Source organism: Colias croceus, chromosome 28 (genome assembly GCF_905220415.1).
Source record: "Colias croceus chromosome 28, ilColCroc2.1".
Taxonomy (NCBI): domain Eukaryota; kingdom Metazoa; phylum Arthropoda; class Insecta; order Lepidoptera; family Pieridae; genus Colias; species Colias croceus.
The window spans coordinates 4,391,245-4,414,645 of NC_059564.1; the positions used below are offsets into that span (position 1 = coordinate 4,391,245).

General features: G+C 33.5%; 1 protein-coding gene across 2 annotated transcripts; it reads left to right on the forward strand.

Moving 5' to 3' along the window:
* The first annotated feature begins 2,441 nt into the window (after nucleotides 1–2,441).
* On the forward strand, nucleotides 2,442–23,048 carry LOC123704114 (segmentation polarity homeobox protein engrailed-like). Of its 2 annotated transcripts, XM_045652404.1 has the most exons (4): nucleotides 2,442–3,228; nucleotides 21,106–21,197; nucleotides 22,376–22,611; nucleotides 22,678–23,048. In XM_045652404.1, the coding sequence occupies exons 1-3, from the start codon at nucleotides 2,553–2,555 to the stop codon at nucleotides 22,601–22,603; spliced, it is 996 nt and encodes a 331-aa protein (XP_045508360.1). In that variant the 5' UTR covers nucleotides 2,442–2,552; the 3' UTR covers nucleotides 22,604–22,611; nucleotides 22,678–23,048. The 2 variants fall into 2 exon arrangements, with proteins under 2 accessions (XP_045508360.1, XP_045508359.1); XM_045652403.1 differs by having other exon boundaries at nucleotides 22,376–23,048.
* Nucleotides 23,049–23,401: the final 353 nt, after the last annotated feature.

A 23,401-nucleotide genomic window follows, 5' to 3' on the forward strand; every position in this document is an offset into this window, starting at 1 on the left:
TTACCTAGAAATTTAGTATAGGTACTTAGAGACAGATTAAATGTAGATAACATAGATAATCTGAATTCGAACATAGACTACTTTTCACCTTATCCATTACTAGCGGTCATACATATTACATATTACATATTACATTGTCATCGGTACATATTTCGCAATAAAAGGTAGCCTATGTCCGTTCTCGGGTATCAAAATATCTCCATACCAAATTTCATGTAAATTGGTTCAGTAGTTTAGGCGTGATTGAGTAACAGACAGACAGACAGACAGAGTTACTTTCGCATTTATAATATTAGTATGGATAGATACATATACTCATTATTGATTAAAGAATAAGTAGATTATAATTAATAAATAGGTACTATAGGTTAAGTCTATAGAAAGACCATAAGACTGTCGTTGTGTCAATTTTATAGTAGGTAGGTAGGTAAAAAGCTAGTTAGCTAGGTACCCTGCGCACCTACATATTTGATAGTCTGCCAATAAATTCTCATTAGTATAAAAAGTCTTATTTATTGATTCGACAGTTATATTTAAATATACCTAATAAAAACATATTTAAAATGTTTAATAACCAAGCCTTCGCTTATTTCAGCTTGCAATTTAGCAGACACTTAATTTGGATAAACCATGTTATCTATAATTATTACCTACCGTACGAAATTCGTAATAAATATCTTTATAAGGCATTAAATGTCACATTTAAAACCTAGATCTATGAATTAATCAATTAAACATGTCTCATAATGTTTTAATTACAAAAACAAGTTTATTACCATAAAAAATCATAAAACAACTCAATCGTTAAAAACAATTTGTGAAAATTATCCGAACGCATCATGGCGGCCTGTCTATCAATATAATAATACTGTCAAAGTTTAATTGAAATTCTGTTAAGCTACCTAGTGCACACTAAAAGTTTTGCGTTTCTAGCCACCCATAAATGTTTGAATTTTGAATGTTATATTTTTTTAACCTATGAAGTCTCATAAGTTGAGGAAAAAAAAATTTGGCTGAAAGCTCGTGTCAATTTTTTTTTATCTCAAGTTGAAGTTCGTTGTCCGTAGCAAAAACGGAACTAACACGAAACAATTTTAGGGCGATGATTTTTGATGATTTTAAAAGTTCGCTTTCTCCGAAAGCTTGCACTGCTCGCCTTCAAAATACTTTTGGGAGGGAAGCACCTTATTTGAGCACTGTAAGGCATTGATATGCTGAATTTCATCGCGGCCGTGTTTCTCTTCATGATGAAATTCGTGAAGGTCGACCCTCAACTGCGATCACGGAGGAAAATATGGCTACCATCAGACGACTAATTTAAGAAAATTGCCATATCACTTATTAGGATATTCGAGGACATTTGGGGATTGATATGAGACAAATTCAGAAAATTTTACATGAACATTTCAAAGTTAGGAAGATTGGTTGCCGGTGAATTGCTCCCAAACTCACTCCATAACAAAAACGACATCGAGTAGATTGGTGTTAAGAAATGCTATTAAAGTACAATTACGGACATTCTAATGCCGTGTATAATATCGTGACAGGATATGAAATATGTATATATGGTTATATTCCAGAAAGAAAACACCAATATTCTTTGTGGGTGTTTGAAAGTGACAGCAAACCAACCAAATAGAGGCAGGCGAGAAGGGTTGGCAAACAAATGATTGCATTATTTTTCTCTAAGACGAATCCTGTCTGCACTATCCCACTTGAGTAACAAAAGACTGTTAATGCCGAGTGGTACACCACTATTTTTTTGCCCAATGTCTTAGAAAAAATAAGAGAAAAGCGACCTAGAAGTCGCATCTTGTTGCACCATGACAGTGCTTCGGCGCACACCGCGAACAAAACAAAGTCATTTTTGGCTACTGAAAACATAGAGCACGTGACTCATGCCACACGCAGTCCTAACCTAGCACCTTGCGATTTCTTCCTTTTCCCACAAATCTATGATTCAATGAGTGGTTCGACATTTACGAGGCCAGAAGAGGCCGTGGTTGCTTTCAAACAGCACGCAGAAAACATACCCTCGGACCAATGGTCCTCATGTTTCCAGAAATGGTTTGAACGGATGAAAAAGTGTTTTAAATGTAGCGGAGAATACTTTAAAAAGTAGTAAATATAATATTGGACAAATAAATTGTTTTGTTTATTAGTTACGCAAAACTTTCAGTGTGGCCCACGTATTGATACATTATGAAACGAAAGAGCCATAGCAATTTACAACTGAATTACAAATCTCTACCAAGCCCACTAAACAATCAAAATCAATTGTGCTCCCGTCCCTTTCTAACACTTTAAAATTAGCTACGTAAGAAAGAGATAGAACACCTAATTGTGTTCGCGACTACGCCTACAAAAGAGAATGGGAAGGGTGCAATATTTGTTCGAAGGCGTGTCCGCTGCGGCGCGAAGCACTCAGTCGCTCAGAGGCCGTCGCCGCGAGCGCATCTCTGAGCTGTCACATCTGACGTTTCAATCTGACAAGCGCGCTCCATTCGTAGTTCAAATTGGTTATGAGACAGTAATTAGTGTAATAAGTAAACATGGCGTTCGAAGACCGCTGCAGCCCGAACCAAGCGAACAGCCCTGGCCCCGTCACCGGACGCGTGCCAGCATTGCATACAAATCAAATGCAATACCAAAATCAATACACCTGCACCACGATAGATAGATTTGACAGGACGATCAAAGTGTCGAACTCACCTCCACCCAGCCCAGACCAAGAGTATTACTACAGGCCAGAAACGCCAGACGTGAAGCCAATAATACCAGAACGATTCGAGCCAGACAAACGCATGCAGCCGACGGCGCCGATCGCGTTCTCAATATCGAATATCCTACACCCGGAGTTCGGTTTGAACGCGATTCGAAAAACTAACAAAATAGAAGGACCAAAAGCGGCTGGGCCTAACCATTCTATTTTATATAAACCGTATGAAGCTAGTTCAAAATTTGATTTTTTGAAATCTCATGACGATTTTGGTTCGTTACCTCCGCTTGGCGGCTTACGTCAAACGGTGTCCAACATTGGAGAGCAGAAAGAAAAAGAAGTACCAAAGAGTTTAGAGCAAAGGAGGCCGGATTCCGCCAGTTCAATAGTTTCCTCATCTAGTGGTGCGTCCACACACAGCACAGATACGAACAGTCAATCCTCGTCTGGCACACAACTATGGCCTGCCTGGGTGTATTGTACTAGATACAGCGATAGACCTAGCTCTGGTAAGTTTTATCAATTATTATCACTACATATAGATCAGGATACATCGCCCATTTTTGCAAGTGACTACTATCAAGCTGATTTTCCGTTTGTAGCTTTATTTTGATGAGACACCGAATAATTTCGTGTACGAAACTCTCGATTGTGGTAGCTAACAGAGATAACAAGGATAAAATTTTTTGATTTGATGTTTCTCAAATATTTATTACGCAATTTGTAGGACAATATGTCTGTTGAATTATATAAACATTAACTAAGTGAAAACAAAAAAATCAGCTTGTTAGTAATCATTTATGATGACCTCGTTATCGATACACTTTGGAAAGGGGGACTCTTTGAACAAACCATAGATTTTGTAGGACAAATATTTTTTCGAATAATTTAGGTAATTATCTTGAGATTGAACAAAAAAAAAAATTCATTCAGTTAGTAATAAATATTTGAGAACCATCAAATCAAAAATTTTTATCCTTGTTATCTCTGTTAGCTACCACAATCGAGACTTTCGTACACGAAATTATTGGCCGTCTCATCAAAATAAAGCTACAAACGGAAAATTAGCTTGATAGTAGTCACTTGCAAAAATGGGCGATGTATCCTGAACTAATAGTATACATAGTATAAAACAAAGTCGCTTTCTCTATGTATATGCTTAATGACTGTACAAAGGTAGCATAATAAATAGTCTTTTAATTGAAGACTTGTATGAATAATTTGATGAGATATAATCTGTCTCTTTATTAAAATTAGAATTTAATTTTTTAGTTAAAAAGCTAAAATAATTATAAAAGACGAGAAGACCCCATTATAGAAGACGAGAAGACTAATTCTTTAAAACTACGCAACGGATTTTGACGCGGTTTTTTGAGTGATTCAAGAGGAAGGTTTTAGTGTATAATTTATTAGGTTTTAGGCAAAGCGGGCGAAGCCGCAGGCGGAAAGCTAGTGCAGAATAAATTAAGTATCAATAGATTTCTCACAGCTTAATTACTCTTTGTGTAAGTTTCAATACAATGCTCGATTGATTTGCTTTTTGTTTGTCTGTCTGTTCATGCTTACATCGTGTTGATAGAATGATTGATACTAATATAGATAATTATTAATCTATGATTTAGTCATTTAAATATAGAGTAGAAATGATCTATGGCATGGGAAAAAATTGCAAAATTGTTTTTTATGTTCATGTTTTTTATTTCGTCCGCTTTTTTTTGATTATTTAGTTTTCTGAAGTTAACTAATATAATAAGTTAAGTCATAACTCATAATTTATAGGTAAGTTATGTTTTCGTGAAATTGTATTAATGTTTTAATACGCTACATTCTGACAATTTATAAAACACATTAGAATGTGTTAAATTATTAAATAAAAAAATTAGAATGTGATTCTATACAATTGCACGATATATTTTTATAATTAATTTGCCGTTTCCTTATTTGTATGTTTGTGTGTATATCATAAATTTATAGGTATAACTCATGTCACAGTGTTAACCAAACTCCACTGAAACGGCTTGACCAATTTTTGTTTTTTTGTGTGTTAGGTACCTATGGCTGTCCTTGCAGATCGACGTGTTTTCAGCGTTATCTATCCTAATATGTATTACTTACCTATTAAACTGAAGAGTTTGTTTGTTTGAACGCGTTAATATCAGGAACTACTTATCCGATTTGAAAAAAAATGTCGGTGTTAGATAGCCCATTTATCGAGGCAGGCTATAGGCTATCATCACGCTAAGACCAACAGGAGCGGAGCAATGCGGGTGAACCGCGGATCACAGCTAGTTTCACAGCAATATTGGCTTATTAAATTCTGATTTATTTTAAGGCCACTTTTTATAGATGTTTATACAAATGATTCCATTATTTAAAAATGTCGATAAATATACAATATCGTTTCTAAAATAGTCATTTAGTATCTCTATGGTCTAAAACCTGCATAATGATGGTGATAAATTTTGATGTGATTCATAAGCTAAGTAGATTCCTTTTTCTAGTTTTTATGTTCAAATTTAAATAAATTATAACGGATTGAGTTTTAAAGCTGAAATGACTTAATTCCGTTATCCATACTAATATTATGAAGTAACTCTGTCTGTCTGTTACTCAATCACGCCTAAACTACTGAACCAATTTGCATGCAATTTGGTATAGAGATATTTTGATACCCGAGAAAGGACATAGGATAGGTTTTATCCCGGAAATCCCACAGGAACGGGAACTATGCGGGTTTTTCTTTGACTGAGCGGGCGATGCCGCGGGTGGATAGAGAGCTAGTTCTTATACCTACCTATATGTGTATCAAATCTCAAGGCTCAAATTTATCTTTCATACAAAATATTCGTAAAAATGCTTTTATTATTATGGATAAACAAGCTTTCCGCCCGCGGCTTCGCCCGCGTTTTGAAAGAAAAACCCGCATAGTTCCCGTTCGTGGGATTTCCGGGATGAAACCTATCCTATGTGTTAATCCAAGTTACTCTATATGTGTGCTAAATTTCATTGTAATCGGTTCAGTAGTATTTGCGTGAAAGAGTAACAAACACACACACACACACACATCCTTACAAACTTTCGATTTATTATTCTAAAAAAGGTAAATACCTATGTAAAAGCCTAATCACAGAAATCATATTGTATTTTTTCGACTTTCTCCTTTAATTATTTCAAATTTTTTAATATCATAGACATTTCTCTTTGAGGTAAAAATTATAAAGAGGGTGGCCTGTTAATTAAATCAATGTTAATATTACTTCTATACCAGTATTGCCAGCCTTAATGACTTCTACATAAATGTGGGTAATTAAAAGTAATTAATAGCTTTATCTTGTTTAATTATAATGTAAGAATGTTAACAACAAAAAAATATAAAAAATCTAGTGGAACTCGTATTGCGTATTTTTATTTAATTAAAAAACAGTATATAATTAGGGGTAATTAAAGCCTTTTTAAGGGAAAGAATTTTTGATTTGTTTTGTAGTTAATGTAAGAATTTTAGAATGCGCCTACTAATTTTATCAATGCTTTTAATTATGGCGATTTCTAGCTTCCAAGTTTTTAGTTTATTTATTATAAAATAACTAATAAATATTTAAATATATACTAAAACTACTTGCCCTGAGTTATTACCTATATTTATCCCTAATTAAATACGTTAAAAGAAAAATTAACTGTCAATTTTAGCGCCAGATTTAGGCAATTGTTTTTTTAATCGTTTGCCATGCCTTGTTACGTACAAGGCATGGGCCAAATACCAATATGAAAGCCGCTCTAATAGGATTTCCGTCAGAAATATTGGAATTTGATATTTGCTTATTTGCCAATTATAATCTGTATTAGTTATGATGTAATATTGCAATGCCTTTATTGAGTATTTGATATGAATATTAACGTTTAAAATCTGTTTATAGGTAGACTAGGTTTCCGCCCGCGGCTTCGCCCGCGTAGTCAAAGAAAAACCCGCATTAGTTCCCGTTACCGTGGGATTTTCGGGATTGCGTCATTTTCCCGGGATAAAAAGTAGCCTATGTCCTTTCTCGGGTATCAAAATATCTCGATACCAAATTTCATGAAAATTGGTTCAGTAGTTTAGGCGTGATTGAGTAACAGACAGACAGACAGACAGAGTTACTTTCGCATTTATAATATTAGTATGGATTGATTAAAAACTTAACCTTATTGATTCCGTAATCGTTCCTTAGTCAAGTTTAAAATAAACGAAGCTTTGAGTAGATACAAAAGGTAACCATTTAAATTATCGGCAGTCGTGCGGAAAATAATACTTAATAAACTTTAAAAGTATTAGGTATGTATATTAAATTTTATTTTGAGAATACAATAAAATCTTAGTGAGATTCTAAATAGACTTGACAAACACAATAAAGGATAGATCACAATTTGTAAATAATTGTTCAATCCATACTAATATTATAAATGCGAAAGTAACTCTGTCTGTCTGTCTGTTACTCAATCACGCCTAAACTACTGAACCAATTTGCATGAAATTTAGTATGGAGATATTTTGATACCCGAGAAAGGACATAGGCTACCTTTTATTGCGAAATATGTACCACGGGCGATGCCGGGGCGGATCTCTAGTATAAATATATGTACGCGTTTAAAAACATTTTTTTCAATGGCGGGCTGTCAAGAAAAAAAAAGTAGCTGTCATTATGACTGTTGGAGCTTGGTTGGAGGTTATGAATATGACAATAGTGATATCTTGAGTCAATATTTATTGACATTTGCTGTTATTGTATGTTAATTCGTAGATAGGGTGTTGGGTGTGATGTGAATGTATGAGTTTTTGTAATATTTGATTGGTTCAGTGACATATTTGTTTTTTGAAGTGAAACTTTTTTATCGGGGTTGGAAAAAAATGTAGTGTAAGTAACATTTTTTCGTTACGCGTGACATTTTTCCGTTACGCGCCATCTTTTTCTTATCCCTGCGACTCGAGCTCGACGTATTTCTGTAAAGTTGCATATACTTAGGTAGTAAATTATTTTTTGAAAAATAAGGTCATAAAGAAGTTTCACTTCTTACGTGTGTACACGCACAATTTTTTTTTATATTTATCAGTACTTCAGTAGATAGTATGTACTATTTTAAGGCTTTACTTCTTTCAGTATACTTGTGCATTATCTTATAAAAGCTGCGCCTCGCGGTTTTACCCGCATTGCTTCGCTCGTATCTATTTGTCTTAGTGTGATGATATATATAGCCAGCCTTCCTCGATTAATGGAGTATCTAACACAGAAAAAATTTTCATTACGCAGATAAAAATAACTTGATCTACATGAAGGAAGTTCTTTTAAACTATGATATATAAAAGAGCCTAGATACGTTACCCGCTCTCTATTTTGGCAAGAAAAAACTCAGGTAAGTGCCCGAGTTTCACTTAGTCACGCACCATTCAGCGTCGTGGCTGGACGTTCTTTTTGTATTTTGACATGTATTATGTCTCGTGCGTGAGAGTGAAAGAGAGAACAACTGTATTGGTGATAATGCGTTAGTAAGTAAGTAAGGTATGTATTAATTACGCTGTTTTTTAGTGCAATGATGTTGGCGTATGCCGCGTCTACTAGTATAATAGGTCATTGCTTTTAAACCGTATTTGTTAAGTATGTTACAGCTAAACTTCTAAACTTATTATAAATTCTCAAAATAAAAAATAAAGATCGTTTTGATTGATTTTGTATATAGACTGTCACGTCAAACTAAATTCAACATGGCGTCCAAACAACATAGTGTAATAGTGTAGATTTCAAAGCGCGAAAAATACGATCATTAATCATAAAAGCTTTTTAAAATCAACATAAAAAAAATAATTAATTCTAACCGGAAGTGCCTGTTTTGTTTTTTCCAATGTTCACTTATTCTTGTCTTGACAGCTGTCATCGCAGTTTTATCTTGAAGTGTCAAAAGGGCGTTGACCTTGCGTTTTTGGAACGAGTTTTGAGAGGTCGTGTCATATGTATTTTGTAAACGGGTACACTGGTTTTAATAGGATTTTTAGTTGTTATAGAGATGTCAGGTAGAAAAGATAGGTTTTTACTTTGCACGTTTCATAAAATATTATATTATAAATAATTAAAAATATTGAGATATCTTTATAAATCTACACTAATATTATAAAGCTGAAGAGTTTGTTTGTTTCAACGCGCTAATCTCGGGAACTACTGGTCCGATTTGAAAAATTATTTCGGTTTTAGATAGCCCCTTTATCGAGGAAGGCTATAGGCTATATATCATTACGCCAAGACCAACAGGAGCGAAGCCACGCGGGTGAAACCGCGGGACGCAGCTAGTAACTAATGAATTGATACAAAATCATATAGAACCAAATGTAACAGAATATTAGCGGATAAAATAACAGGTTTATTTGAATTTAAAATGAAATATCTTAATCAGGTATGTAATGGTCTGGTTTGACGAAATCGCACAAATCTAGTGACTAATTAAATCATTTAACGACATATTCGATCTAGTTTTTCGCGCCATATTGGAAATGTGATTCGATTTTTGAATTTTAAAACGTTCCAGAATGTTTGTTCGATTTTGTTCCTTTTTTATTGCGCGCGGGTTTTGTAAGTTTCTTTATTCTTCAATATCTCGTGAACGCGTGAACAGATTTTGATGAGTTTAGTATCGTTACAATCGTAGAAATATGGTAGTAGGTAATAGGTATACAATTACGGTGTTTACGGTAATTGCATTTGTTTTTCTGGACGAGCCAATTTTTTCTATTGCTTATTAAGTACCTACGTCAGCTACATTGCCAAGTATCATCAAAACTGTTCAGTGGTTTACGCGCGAAAGATCAACAAACATAAATACAAACAAATTCACATGTTCAGTTTAATATTAGTAGTAGATAAGTATTGAAAAAGAGTAACTAACATACATACAAACAAACTTCAGCTTTACATTAAATATAGGTAATAGAACCTACTACCTCTTTAACCACTGAACCACCGGTCTATATAAACACTGTACTGAACAATTTCAACCAGGTGGTAGTCTTTAGGTACCGTCACTCCATTTTTGGTATGTCTGTGCTATAAAACCTCTGTACAGGCGGTGAGAGAAGTGTTTTTATTATTTTTATGTATTTAAAACAGTTGTTTGTAATAATCGCATTTTCAAATAGAGATAATAACACCAAGGACATAATAGTATAGTTTAAAAAGGCAATATTCCTGCTAAACATTTTATTAATTCAGGAATACATAAAATAAGTAACTTTTCCTTTTTTTTGCAAATTATAATATTAATCCTTGTTTAAAGTATCTGTGTGAAGAATCATTAAAATCTAATCACGTATTATTTATTACCATCCACATTGATTCTTGATTGATTCTAAGAGCAGTGGTGGCTCAGTGGTGAGACCTCGGACCTCGAATCGATAAGTCCGTGGTTCGAGACCAGGCGAGTGCGCAGGAAATAAATTGATTTTTCAATTTATCTGCGCATGTAGTAACATCACCACTGCTCGAACGGTGAAGGAAAACATCGTGAGGAAACCGACATGTCGAAGAATTAAAAAGTTCGACGACATGACGTGTCATCCGCCAACCCGCACTTGGCCAGCGTGGTGGATTATGGCCTGTACCCTCATAGGAGGCCCGTGTCCCAGCAGTGGGAACGTATATGGGCTGATGATGATGATGACATTGATTCTAAGAGCTGCTAGCGCGCAAGAGCAACTTTTGTCTCCGCGACTATTTAGTCTCTCCCATCAACTCTATGGGCTAGTAAGAAAGTGCGCGCACGTAGCGACGCAACTCCCCATAGAGTTGATGGGAGACACAAAATAGTTGCGGAGACAGAAGATGCTCTTGCGCGCTAGCTCTTAGTAACAAAATATTATTTTTATTTTATTCAAGGTTGATACGAGTACCTAACTACTAGTTACATATAGATCAATGATGTTGATACAAAAAAGTTCTTTTGTTTTTACTCAGAAATCGCGTTTTAATGGTTTTAATATTATAATTAACCCATTACAATAATTATTGTAACAACAATCAACGATTATTAATTAATTCATTCTAATATCCGTCTCAAAGTATTAATACATTGTTAATAAAAGTATAATGGATACAAAATGTTTAATTTAACATAATAGGTTTTAATTAGATATATTACATTGTTTCTTTATACGATTAACTAGCTGTTGCCCGCAGCTTCGCTTGAATGGAAAAGACAAAATTTTCATGGTAAAAACTTTCATCGTCCATTTTATCTCCTTGGGGGTAGTCCTCAATAGAGTCTGTGTGAAAAGAGAACCGTCCTAAGATTTGAGGGCGCCTCTGTGATTAATATCCGTGTTAATGATGTTGACAACACTGTTATGTCATTATAGTGTGATTGTAATATTTTGATATTTTAAGGTTTTGTAAAGAATATAATATTTTCAACGACTGTCGTAATAATTGTTTTGATGTATTGTATGTATTAAGATTATAATATGTTATGTATTAAGGGAAATAAGTAAAGGGTCTTTTTTCAAGATTTCAGTAGGTATAAGGAATAAAACTAAAAATTTTTTTTAAATCTATATTTATATTTATTCATTGGCTCCCTGATCAGAACCATAACTAAAGTCTGATTCTAAATATTCAATGCCGGACATGACTGAACTATCTTTGGAACTAATGGATAGATCCACAGAATTATCTTCTTCAGAACTTGATGTGCTCGAGTCTGTAACATTTATGATGATCTCTTGCATATCTTCAATTAAATGGTCTTGTTCCCAATATTTTTGTTCTACATGTATCACATGATCACACTCTTTTCGCCAATGTTCTGCAGTAATATTTTTGAAGCATTCATTTATAATTGGTAATAGGTCTTTTGCTGATATGTTCACATTTTTTGATGCTACTTGTCTTTTCACAAGGCTCCATATCATTTCAATGGCGTTAAGGTCACAGTGGTATGGGGGTAACCTCAAAACAGTATGACCATGTTCCTCAAATATTTGATTGATTTCAAATACTGGTTCTTTTTTGTTCCTTTTTACTAAACTTAGAAGTTCAGGTTTCAGTGCGTTATCTGGATATTCTATTCCATTGTCTTCCAACCATTTTTTCAAAGTGTCTTTCTTGTCGCTGCTATTTGGAGGCTTATTTATGCGTGTACTATGATAGGATGCATTATCTAGCACAATGACAGACGGTTGAGACAGGTTTGGCAAAAGCTTTTCTTTTGCCCACTTGGTAAAATTCTCTCGATTCATGTCGTGATGGTAATCAGCTGAAATACTTTTAGTTTTATATGCAAGTAAACAATTTTCAACAAATCCTTCCCTGCTACCTGCATGAACTATAATATATCGTTCACCAAGAGAAATTGCTTTTGAAACTCCAGGTTCACCGGGACCCTGCCAACATTTATTGACTTCATGTGCAGTATGTATATATGTTTCATCTATATATACAACTGGTTTTCCAGTTTCCCTCAAGCGCTTCATTGTTCGCAAATATTTAGCTCGCCAGACCACAATATCATGTCTTTCAATGAGAACTTTTCGTTTTGACTCACATTTTTTATATTTGTAACCCAGCTCTTTTAAAATATCACTGAGACTACTGATTCCACCGCAATAGTTTATGTCTTCCTTTAACACACGATGTAGCTTCCTCAAAGTCGGTACCTCCTTCCTCACAGCATAAAATTCACGAATTTTGTTACGGATGACGCACTTATCAAAATCATCAAGAATGAGTTTTGGTCTTCCTTTACGTTTTTTCCCTGGTGTGCACCACACGCCGTTATTTGTAGAACCTTCTTTTTTTATTTTAGATATTGTACCTCTATTTAAGCCTGGAAAAAATAATCTTAAATAAGTCTAAACACTTTATAAATGAAAAGTATCAAAACTCTTTATACCTGCTACCAAAAATATTGATTGAAACAAAACAAACATTTATTCATTTAGATCATCACATATTTAATGAATTACTTTTAATTTATATACATTTCGAGATCTCAGGGATCGATGGTTACCTAGGAGACTAGAAAACATAAAGAAAAACTGTTACATACCGGTCATAGCTGCCACACGTTTCGTGACTGCGTTTAGGTCAATAATGGTATGTTTTGCCGCTTTTTCGCTTTGGCAAAAGCGAATAATATTATATATTAATTCCCTTGTTGAACTGTGTATGGTTTTACCTCTTTTCGACATGATTAATAATCAAAATTCACTGGAAAACGTTACAACAAACAAAGCTGTATCGACACGAAATCAAGTTTGACGTTTGACAGACGGCTGGATTGGGCTGCCATGTAAAAATCATATCGTTAGTTCCATTTTACGCCACGCCTATTCTCTTTTCACACAGACTATACCTAATATTATAGTATAGAAGATAATATATATATACATATACTTAGTGTAGATATATAAAAAGATTTAATAAAATATTATATTTAATTAATATCCACTTGTCTTAACGACTGTACAAAACTAACTTTTTAATTGTCACTCCTTCTCGCTACTGTGACAGGCGCTTTTACAGGGAAGCTAGTGATGTGCTGGCGGAAATATCGATAAGAATTGGTTATATCGATAAAAACTTTACTGATGTCGATAATATTACCTTGTATGGGTATAATATGTGGGTACAAAAATGTTGAATGAAGTAGGTATTAGAAGATTAAAATTATTATGGCAGTTTCAACTTTCAAAAAACATTTTATCATAGCTTAGTATAAAATTAAGAACTTTTCATATTAAATTTGTTGTCAAAACACGGAATAGCTGCTGATCCTGTAAAATTATGATAAAGTTAATTTAAATAGAACCTTCAAATGAAAAATAACAAAAAAATGGGACTTGTGAATACTCAATACAGATCAAACTCACTAATTTCAACTCATATAAAAAGATCTTTAAAAAATCAGATATAAATTGGTAATTACCGTACACTTAGAAGTAAAATATAGCCATTAATTTTATGGAACTTAATTAAGTTATTAAGTTAAGTTATTGCACAATTTCTCGCATATTATCATATATTTCGATCGCCGTAATTAAATTACTATGACCTTCCTTTTGATATAAAACTTTATATTGAGGCAGTTTTATAATTTTGCTTTTATTACTGGAAATTTACTTATTAACATCTTTTAAATGTGAAGCTTTTTAACAACTAGCTGTGTTCCGCGGTTTTACCTGCCAAAACTGTGGGAAAAATGTTTCATTCATTCTAAAATTCTCAATTAAAAATGTAGCCTTAGAACTAAAACTATTTTCATTTCAAATTTCATTAAATCTGTGTTTTTAAAAGGGTAACACCCAGACAGACAGACGTACACATTAATAATAATAATTATAAATTATATGGATTTAAATCAATATGTACATTCAATATCACGCACCACAGAAACAACAATCCAATTGAATAAAAACAAACGAATAAAACGCATGAAATAATAACAATAATTAATCTTAAAACCAATTAATTTTAGTAAAAACACGATTTTACTTTCAAAATATTAGTGCATAAACTAAACTATATCTGGAACATTTTTTTTTCACAATCGTAAATTTTTCTATTTCATTAGTTCACAAAAAGCATGCTCTATCAATCGTGGCGGGAAAATAAGACGTTAACTAAAAATGGCGTATAATTAAAACATTTATGTAACGGAATATCATTGTGTGCTTATGTTATGATAACAAATGGTTCCATTTATCGTGTTACTAGAGAAAATGCAATTAATGCAAAATAACTGGTGTTAATACGAATAAAAACACTCATTAGAGTGAGTTCTGAATAATATGGTTTTTTATGATGGATGTTCTATCGTTCTTAGGTTGGAATTTTTAACACACTTTTATTAGCTTCACCTGTAACCGACTATTTTGACTTTAAACGGACAGATTTAATTTAAACTTTGTATACTATTAAGGATAGATGACAATACTATCTTATAAAAGCGTGTTTTAGTAAGTTTTTTTATTATATTTTAAGCAGCTGAACCGGAAAAATTGTTATAACGGGTCCCTTATTTAAATTTACCAATTCGATTTTATAGATTTATTTTTTAGATAAAGTAAAATAAAATTGATCTATCATTCAAACAAGATTTATTATACCCACTTACTACGTCATAGTTTATTTAATATTTTTAGATCAAAATTTAACGACATTAGTTATTTAATATGGCGCTCATTTGAATAGTATTCGAGAAATGCACCGCCATTAATTCACATAATATAACTGCGTCATAAATTATACATTTACTTACATAGTTGCTTAATTAACGATGAAAACAACATAAGAGTTAATGAAAGATATTTTTTTATAAGATTTATTATTTAACTGACAGATAACTAAACAGGACTTATCTAGAAGTTGAATATAAATTTGGAAATAAGTTAAAAAAAAGACTGTTGGATAACTTTTGCTTGTATTTGTATTTGTAGTCTAATTAAATATTAAATTCGAAGTATCGATAAAATATTTGACTTGTGTACATCACTAAACGGCAATCATTCAAAACGACTATCGATAACCAGTTCAATTAAACGACAACGTTCGAATTATTGCGCGTACATTTTTGTAATTATTCTTTATAACCGAATTTTTTGGTTTAGTGTTGGTACTTATCGATATAATTAGTAAATGATATTTTTCCTTCCTGTTAGTGTAGTGCTTGGTTTTATTTATTTTATTGTTTTAATTTAGTGGAATTTGAGTTTTATAGAATCTTAATACTTATAATCTAATTCTAGTATTTATCTTTACTGCTAGAGAATTACATATTTTTAAATTTTGCGATTGGGAACTAAATCAACATCTTTTTTTAAAGAAAACGAAAATTTGCTTCTATTTAAACATAATACTTGCTTTAAATATATTTAAATATTATTCTTAAACTTTCCAATAATAATTTTATGTATTTTAACACTCGCCTCAATAAAAAAATACAAAAGTATCCACTATTAAATCATCTAAAAATAGTCGAACACAACAAAAAGCCCCCGTCGGATGTTCATCGACAAAAAAACTATCGATAAATAATTCATCGACACGACGTACATCACTCGTGTACTCGGAACGGCCCACCTTGCTGAATGCTTTTTGCAAATGGTTTTTATTTTAAAGAATTCGCTAATAACTTGATTTTATCTGTTTTGGTGGGCTTCGCTTTTTGTTGATTAAATGTTTATCAATTGCTGGGAGGATATCATTTTTGGTGCATCATTTCAGTGTTAAGGGCTTTGTATTTTACTGGAGCAGAGGCTTTTTCCGTGTCATAAGATTATTAGATACTAATACTAAGCTTATACTGGAACGATTTTGATAAGAATTTCATCTGGAATGTAGGTTTTATAGGTATTGGGTACGTGTTATATGTCACGTGAAAGCAACTGCGAGAAAAAGGCGAGAAATGTTCATTTACGTCATTTATTAAATATGTACGGGTAAAAAACAAATTTTATTTTAACTAGTTGCAAAAACAAAGTGTAGCAATTTTAATTATAATCCCAATGAATAATTATTTAATTCGTTAAATTTTCATCGAATATTATTGTATTAAAAAAAATCTAATTTAAATCTTAAATCGCTTCCATTTTTTATACATCCGCGTAACACTAAGGCTAAGCGCGCACCACGATTTTATGCAGCGTGATTATTTTATCGCAGAAATACAACGTATGAGTTACTATGACAATGCGCGCACATGCGATTAAATAATCGCAGCGATTTTAAAATTGTGATTTGTCACATTTTGCTGCGACTGCTCGCGACGCGATTGTCGCGAAAATGAAATGCAGAATATGAAATTGTATGGTACCGCGCGCACTGCGATAATAAAATCGCACACTCGGGCCCGGCTGGCACTTCACTTGTGTTTCGTCTGTCCAACAGTAAACATCGTAGTGGTATAGGTAGGTACTGTTTGGTAAACATAAACTCAGTAATCTGTCAAAGGTTTGAATTTATTTATTTATTTAACACTTTATTGTACAAGAAACAAAATAAACATAAAGGTTACAATAATAAAAATAATAAAAAAGCACAAAGGGCAGCCCTTTGGCGGAATTTTCATTCTATAATAGCCAAAGAATTTTTTGGGATACATCCGAAGTTCATTATATTTCTGACTAACTTTCCACCCGCGGCATCGCCCGCGCAGTCAAAGAAAAACCCGCATAGTTCCCGTTCCCGTGGGATTTCCGGGATAAAACCGATCATATGTCCTTTCTCGGGTGTCAAAATATCTCTATACCAAATTTACAGACAGACAGAGTTACTTTCGCATTTATAATATAAGTATGGATAAATGAAACTTTTGACAATTCTATCTGCTGTAAAAGAATGAGTCCAATAAAGACGAATTTTCTTTTTTTTTCTTCTTATCCTCCGAAGTAGTAAATAAAGACAAGCAACTTGTACGAAATCCATGATGAAAGTGAGTAAGGATCACTATTAAATTATCGCTGTGCGCGCACCGTACTCTCTGCGATTTTCTACAGCGCGATTTTGAAATCGTGTCGCAAAAATTAAAATCGTGGTGCGCGCTTAGCCTAAGAATCTATTAAGCCGAGTGTACACTGGTGATAACAATCTGCGCGCGTGTGGTCCCGCCTTAACGTTTTGTTCCGTTCACGGTGATCGCGGTGTAGGAAATGTGGATGCGGCATTAGTGGAAAAGATTTAAAGGGAATGTGACTTGTATGGCCAAATAATACTTTCGAGTATTGAAAGTATTGTTAAAAACTTTAGAAAATTGCGTAATTTCTTAAAATTTATATAATATTGCAATATTTAGTAAGTTGAACATATTATGAGATAAATGATAATGTCAAAGCTTTACCATGTAAAAAGATTTCCATAAAATTGAAGAATTACCAAAACTAAAACGTTCGTATATTACGGTTTTCAATCCATTGTTAAAGTACTTAATCATATTGTATTAAAATACCACATCCAATCCTCATACATCTCCGTCTCTTTGCGTTTTCAATGCATGACTTCTACATTAAACAAACACAAGCGTTATTGAACTCTATTCCAATGAAATAAAAGCGAATATCCCTTGTTCTTATTTTTAATTCAAAATCAAACGTAAGTGTAGCAACTAGACATGCTATTTTGAACTCTATCTTTTATGAAATAGAGTTGATTTTAAAATAACTGCACTTGATTTTTTTATACATAGGGGTGAGAAAAATTACGCGTTTTCAAGGGGTGTTACAAAACAAGTTACGAGGTACAACCCTAACATAATTTGTATGTATGTCTGTTTTTTTACCAATAAAAATTCACACCGGCCATATTAGGGAGAGTTATTACCTATGCAAAAAGTCATAAACCTTTTAATATTTACTTACAACCACTATTATATTGCTAATCCCATTTGAGGTTTGAATTAAAAATTCATCTTGGTGATATGTCGCGTTATTATATTATGATTTTTTGTTTGTTACGACATTACTCAAAAACCGTAAGACCGTTTTTAAAAATTATTTCACCATCAGGAAGCTGACATTACCGAGGACATTTTTAAGCTTTAGGTATATTTTTTAACGAGTCAATCCGGGATAAAAGACTACCTAGTTTTACCTATACATATTTTAATAGTAGGTATGTATCTACAGAAGGACAGACAAACTTAATAAAACCTAGTAAAATTCGGTTCTCTAAAGTAGCAAAATTATTTAATAATTTTTAATTAACAATTATGTATTTACCTAATCATTACATATAAACAATTACAATATTAAAATAATTATTTTTAACCCATAGTTATTCCAAATATTGGGTCATTTATAAAATTCTACGCACGCAATATACCGATTACTGTTCAAATTACTATTTTTACGTAAATCATTATATTATTAGCGATTATTATAGAATGATTAATACTAGCTTGTGCTCCTGGATTTGTATGTGTTTATAAAACTATTTTTTATTCAAGCTACATGCTTAGTTTCTTAAAAAAATATAATATATAACTATTAGTAAAATTAGTAAACTGTACCTAATTTAATTCAGCACAAATTGTTATCCAAAATTTTTAAATATAAATCTAGAACGTATTAAAATAAAACTCCTTAACACGTTATTAGTTAAAAAGTAAAAAAAATGAAACTTCACAACTTAGATATTAATTAATTTTAATACAAAATTAAAATAATTTTAAAACTTACTATAATATACAAAATTAAAATAATATCTATAACTTCGTAATCGCCCATAAGTAGGTACCTAATTAGGATACAAATAGCATTTTCCATACTTTTTGTTAATTATTAGATAGGTATAGGTACCTAAGTATATAACATTAATTATCAAAATGGGATATACCATTGCGTTTAAAAAGCCTTTCACTGCATAAACAAACACAAGACAAATAAAACAACAATATTGTCAGCGAAAACCCCAAACAGTCGTTAAACCATAATTTATTTGTCCCAAACAAATTCATTACATTTGTAATTGGCAACACTTAGAGTTCGCGGCAATTAAAATGTAATGTTGCAAGCAATTAAAATTATCCCTCAACTAATCTTGTTGGTACATTTATTTCTGTATTACACTGTATTTATCACCACTTTTTTAACCGACTTCAAAAAAAGGAGGAGGTTATCAATTCGACCGGTATTTTTTTTTTTTTTTTTTTATGTATGTACACCGATTACTCCGAGGTTTCTGAACCGATTTACGTGATTCTTTTTTTGTTCGATGCGGGATGGTGTCGAATTGGTCCCATAAAAATTTTATTCGGATAGGCCCAGTAGTTTTTATTTTATGAGCATTTTTGTCTGTAGGTAGGTATTTGTAAATTTTGCAAGTGCAAGTTTGAAGTCGGTTGTTTTTAACGCAGTTATCACTTGTAATTTATTAACAACTAGCTGTTCCCCGCGGTTTCATCCGCATTGCTCCATTCCTGTTGGTTTTAGCGTGATGATATTATAGCCTTCCTCGATAAGTGGGCTATCTAACACTGAAAGAATTTTTCAAATCGGACCAGTAGTTCCTGAGATTAGCTCGTTCAAACAAACAAACAAACTCTTCAGCTTTATAATATTAGTTGTATACGTAGTATATTATTATTAGTCTGTGATATTAGTATAGATTAAAGTCGTCTGTCGTTTGAAGAATTTTAAAAAAGAAAAATAATCGATTTTTAAACTGTCGCAAGTTCGCGGAGGTTGGCAACACTTCTAACATTTTTCACGAAACCCCAAAACATTGCTGGTCGTTACCAACGTTTGTTTAATTAAAAACGCGAATAAAAAAATTACCAACCATTTTATCGGGTGATAAACGGCCCTGTTCTATAACCAATTGCCATACAAAAATAAACTCTATCCCAAGGCGTTAGTATACATTTCTTATTTCACGGAAAATTCTCCCTATTTTCCGCGCCACAAGATTTGTTTACACCATTTCCTGTTCTATTCTAAATGCAATAAAATCCAGTTTTCTTTAATAGCCCCGTTCTAAATTTAAAAGCTGTCTTCAAACAAAAGTCAACCATAAAACAGAGGAATAAAATTCGAATACGCGTTCTTATTTGAAATCGCGATTAAAACGCCATAAGTCAACTATAATTCAGGCTAATCTGTGCTTTGATGACGTTAATTGAAAGTGCTTTATCGTTTGTTATTGCGTGTCAAATAAATTCCGACCACAGATAAGGTTAAATAGTTAACTTCTGTTCGTGAAGCTATTGTCTGTGATCTATTGAGAATCTGCTATTATTTTTGACAGCTGATTTTTATAACAATAAATGTGTCAAATTATCATAATATATTCAGAATCATATCTACGTATTTATTTTTATTCGAAAAACGTTTATGGCGTATTCGATTCGAAAAGCAATTTGTTTTAATGGTCATTTGGATTTTCATATTGAACCTTCATGCAACAATATTTTTCTGTCTGGCAATGTTCCAGGTTCGGAAAAAAGTTGGCGCGAAAATGTGTTTATAGTCTGTAATCGCTTTTCACCGCCCTCAAATACATTACACACGAACTGTCTACTTAGATTCTAAGCAAAGATTATAACTTACTTTTAAATTCCAACTTTGATTCTTATCGTTACGCAATTACTTCATGTTTTTGTTTTACGAACTTTTTGAGATTGTAATTATAGTTTAATTTATTCGTAATTTGTGTAACTGTCACATTAAGTTGTAATAAATGATTGAATGAGATATAAACAAAATGAATAATATCTTAGGGAAAAAATTGAAAATTTAAATTATATACAATGGTTAAGTATAGTGACTTATTTATTTTTGGCAATAGGTACCGATTTTATTAAAGGGACCTTATTCCTAGTCAGTTTACGCCGCGAATGGAACTGAATACTTTTGTTTAATAGTTCTATTTCTTTGTTAACAGGTCCCAGAAGTAGAAGAATGAAGAAGAAGATGACAGCAGAAGAGAAGAGACCAAGAACGGCGTTCAGTGCAGCGCAACTCGCTAGATTAAAGGTAAATATTGAGTATATAAACAATTAAACATGAGTATAAAATTGTCCGAAACAAAACTCTGCCTGCGTGTATTGGGCAGAGTTTTTTAAAGAGCGATACTATAGACTTTGTACATTATTACCTACTACGGAATAAGGTTCTTACTCGAATGATTGTTTTAAAGAACAACGATTGGAAATTTTTGATGTAGTTCCTGTTCCAAGTCAAATTCGGAACTAAACTATAGTCCCTGATTGCAAAGTATAGTTGTCAAATTCTGTCTGTTCCTGTTTATTTGTCCTCTTACAGAACGGTTTTTATCGAGAACAGTGTAGTCCCTGTTGATAACTATTTCTCCCCTCCTTGCCTATCTATAGCTACTCTGTAGCACCTATATCAGTAGCCTGTAATAATAATAATAATAATCATTTATTTCAGATTCATCCTAAGATTACATCCATATAGTGTTAGTACAATTGCGAGCTTACATACTAGTGTTAGTAATAAAGAATGTTTTTTTTTTTTTTTTTTAACCTAAAATAAACATAAAGTGGCAGGTCCGGGTGGGCTTCCCGATGATGGCGGCAAATCACTAAACGACTGCGTGCAGCCGTATCCAGCGCGCCAGCATCGGAGAGTCCCACCGGTCCGCCAGCGCGCGCAGGATGGTGTTGGGACTGTCGCGCGTGCGGCGCATGATAGATGCGCACCGTTTACGCATGATGGCCGCAAAGCCGTCTGTGTCAGCCGCCGCGAACATCGCGGAGGCGCTGCAGTGGCGCGGCAGCCCCATCAGCACCCGGAACGCGTTATTGTATTGAACGCGCAGATCGCTGTATGTCCGCTGTGTATAGTTAACCCACAGGCTGCAGGTGTAAAAGGACTGACAGTACGCTTTAAAAAGTGCAACTTTGACAGTCCCCGTGCACCGTGAAAACCTGCGGGCCAACATGTTGCATCGGACAGACAGCGCTCTGCGCTCCCTTTCAATGTCCACACTATCCTTAAGGTCTTCGGTGACCCAGTGGCCCAAATACTTAAATTGCTCGACTTAGCCTGTACCTGTATATGTTTGTCCACAGCACGAGTTCGCAGAGAACCGCTACCTCACAGAGCGGCGGCAACGCTGACTGATTAGTCTATGTTTGCAATTCTCTCTCCCATACCTCCTATCTATAACTATTGTTTGTTTGTTGCAGCACGAGTTCGCCGAGAACCGCTACCTCACGGAACGACGGCGGCAGGCGCTGGCCGCGGAGCTCGGGCTGGCGGAGGCGCAGATCAAGATCTGGTTCCAGAACAAACGCGCCAAGATCAAGAAGGCGTCGGGCCAGCGCAACCCGCTCGCGCTGCAGCTCATGGCACAGGGACTCTACAATCATAGCACGGTGACTGAGAGCGAGGATGAAGAGATTAGTGTTACGTAGTTGTGTAGAGATAGAGTTATGTTGTGTGAGTCATAGAGAAGAACATATAGATAGTGTTACATAGTTGTGTAGATATATAGAGTTATGTTGTGTGAGTCATAGAGAACATATAGAGTGTTAAGAGGGGACATGTAGAGAGGGTCGCGAGGGATCAGTGTCACGTAGATTGTCATGTAAACACAAAAAATTTGTGCGTGTACCTACACACGTAAGAAGTGAAACTTCTTTATGACCTTATTTTTGAAAAAATAATTTACTATAATATGCAACTTTACGGAAATACGTTTTTTTCGAACCCCGATAAAGAAGTTTCACTTCATAATGTAGAGTCATGTAGAAAGGGATGTTTCACGTGGAGAGTGTTATGTAGAGAGTGTCACGTGGAGTGCAACATAGAGGATATCATGTAGAGTTTTGTGTCGTGTGGCACACAGTGATTTATAGATAACTATACTCTGTCCACTATAAGAATTGCTTTTTGACAGCTCGACGGTTTATAGCTATAGTGATGTTCAAAAGATTCTCGATTGTGATATCATTCCGATTATGAATTTTTAACATAATCATTAATCGAATAAATAAATTAAATTAATTAAATTATTACGTAAATGTAATAATAAGTACATATTATAAAGATACATTTTATGTTGCATTTTTGTTTTGTTTATATGTTATTTTATATATCATTTATTAATATAAATACATATATTTTAATTGCTAAAATCTCCAAACGGTTTGACATTATATTACCTATATGTATACTGGTAACATCAACCGACCATCCACCGGCCACAATTT

Excerpts from the sequence above, each read along its gene's own strand:
- LOC123704114 (XM_045652403.1), top strand. The coding sequence starts at position 2,553 with ATGGCGTTCGAAGACCGCTGCAGCCCGAACCAAGCGAACAGCCCTGGC. Across the intron at positions 3,229-21,105 it reads CAGCGATAGACCTAGCTCTG|GTCCCAGAAGTAGAAGAATG; the intron begins GTAAGTTTTATC and ends CTTTGTTAACAG. Across the intron at positions 21,198-22,375 it reads CGCAACTCGCTAGATTAAAG|CACGAGTTCGCCGAGAACCG; the intron begins GTAAATATTGAG and ends TGTTTGTTGCAG.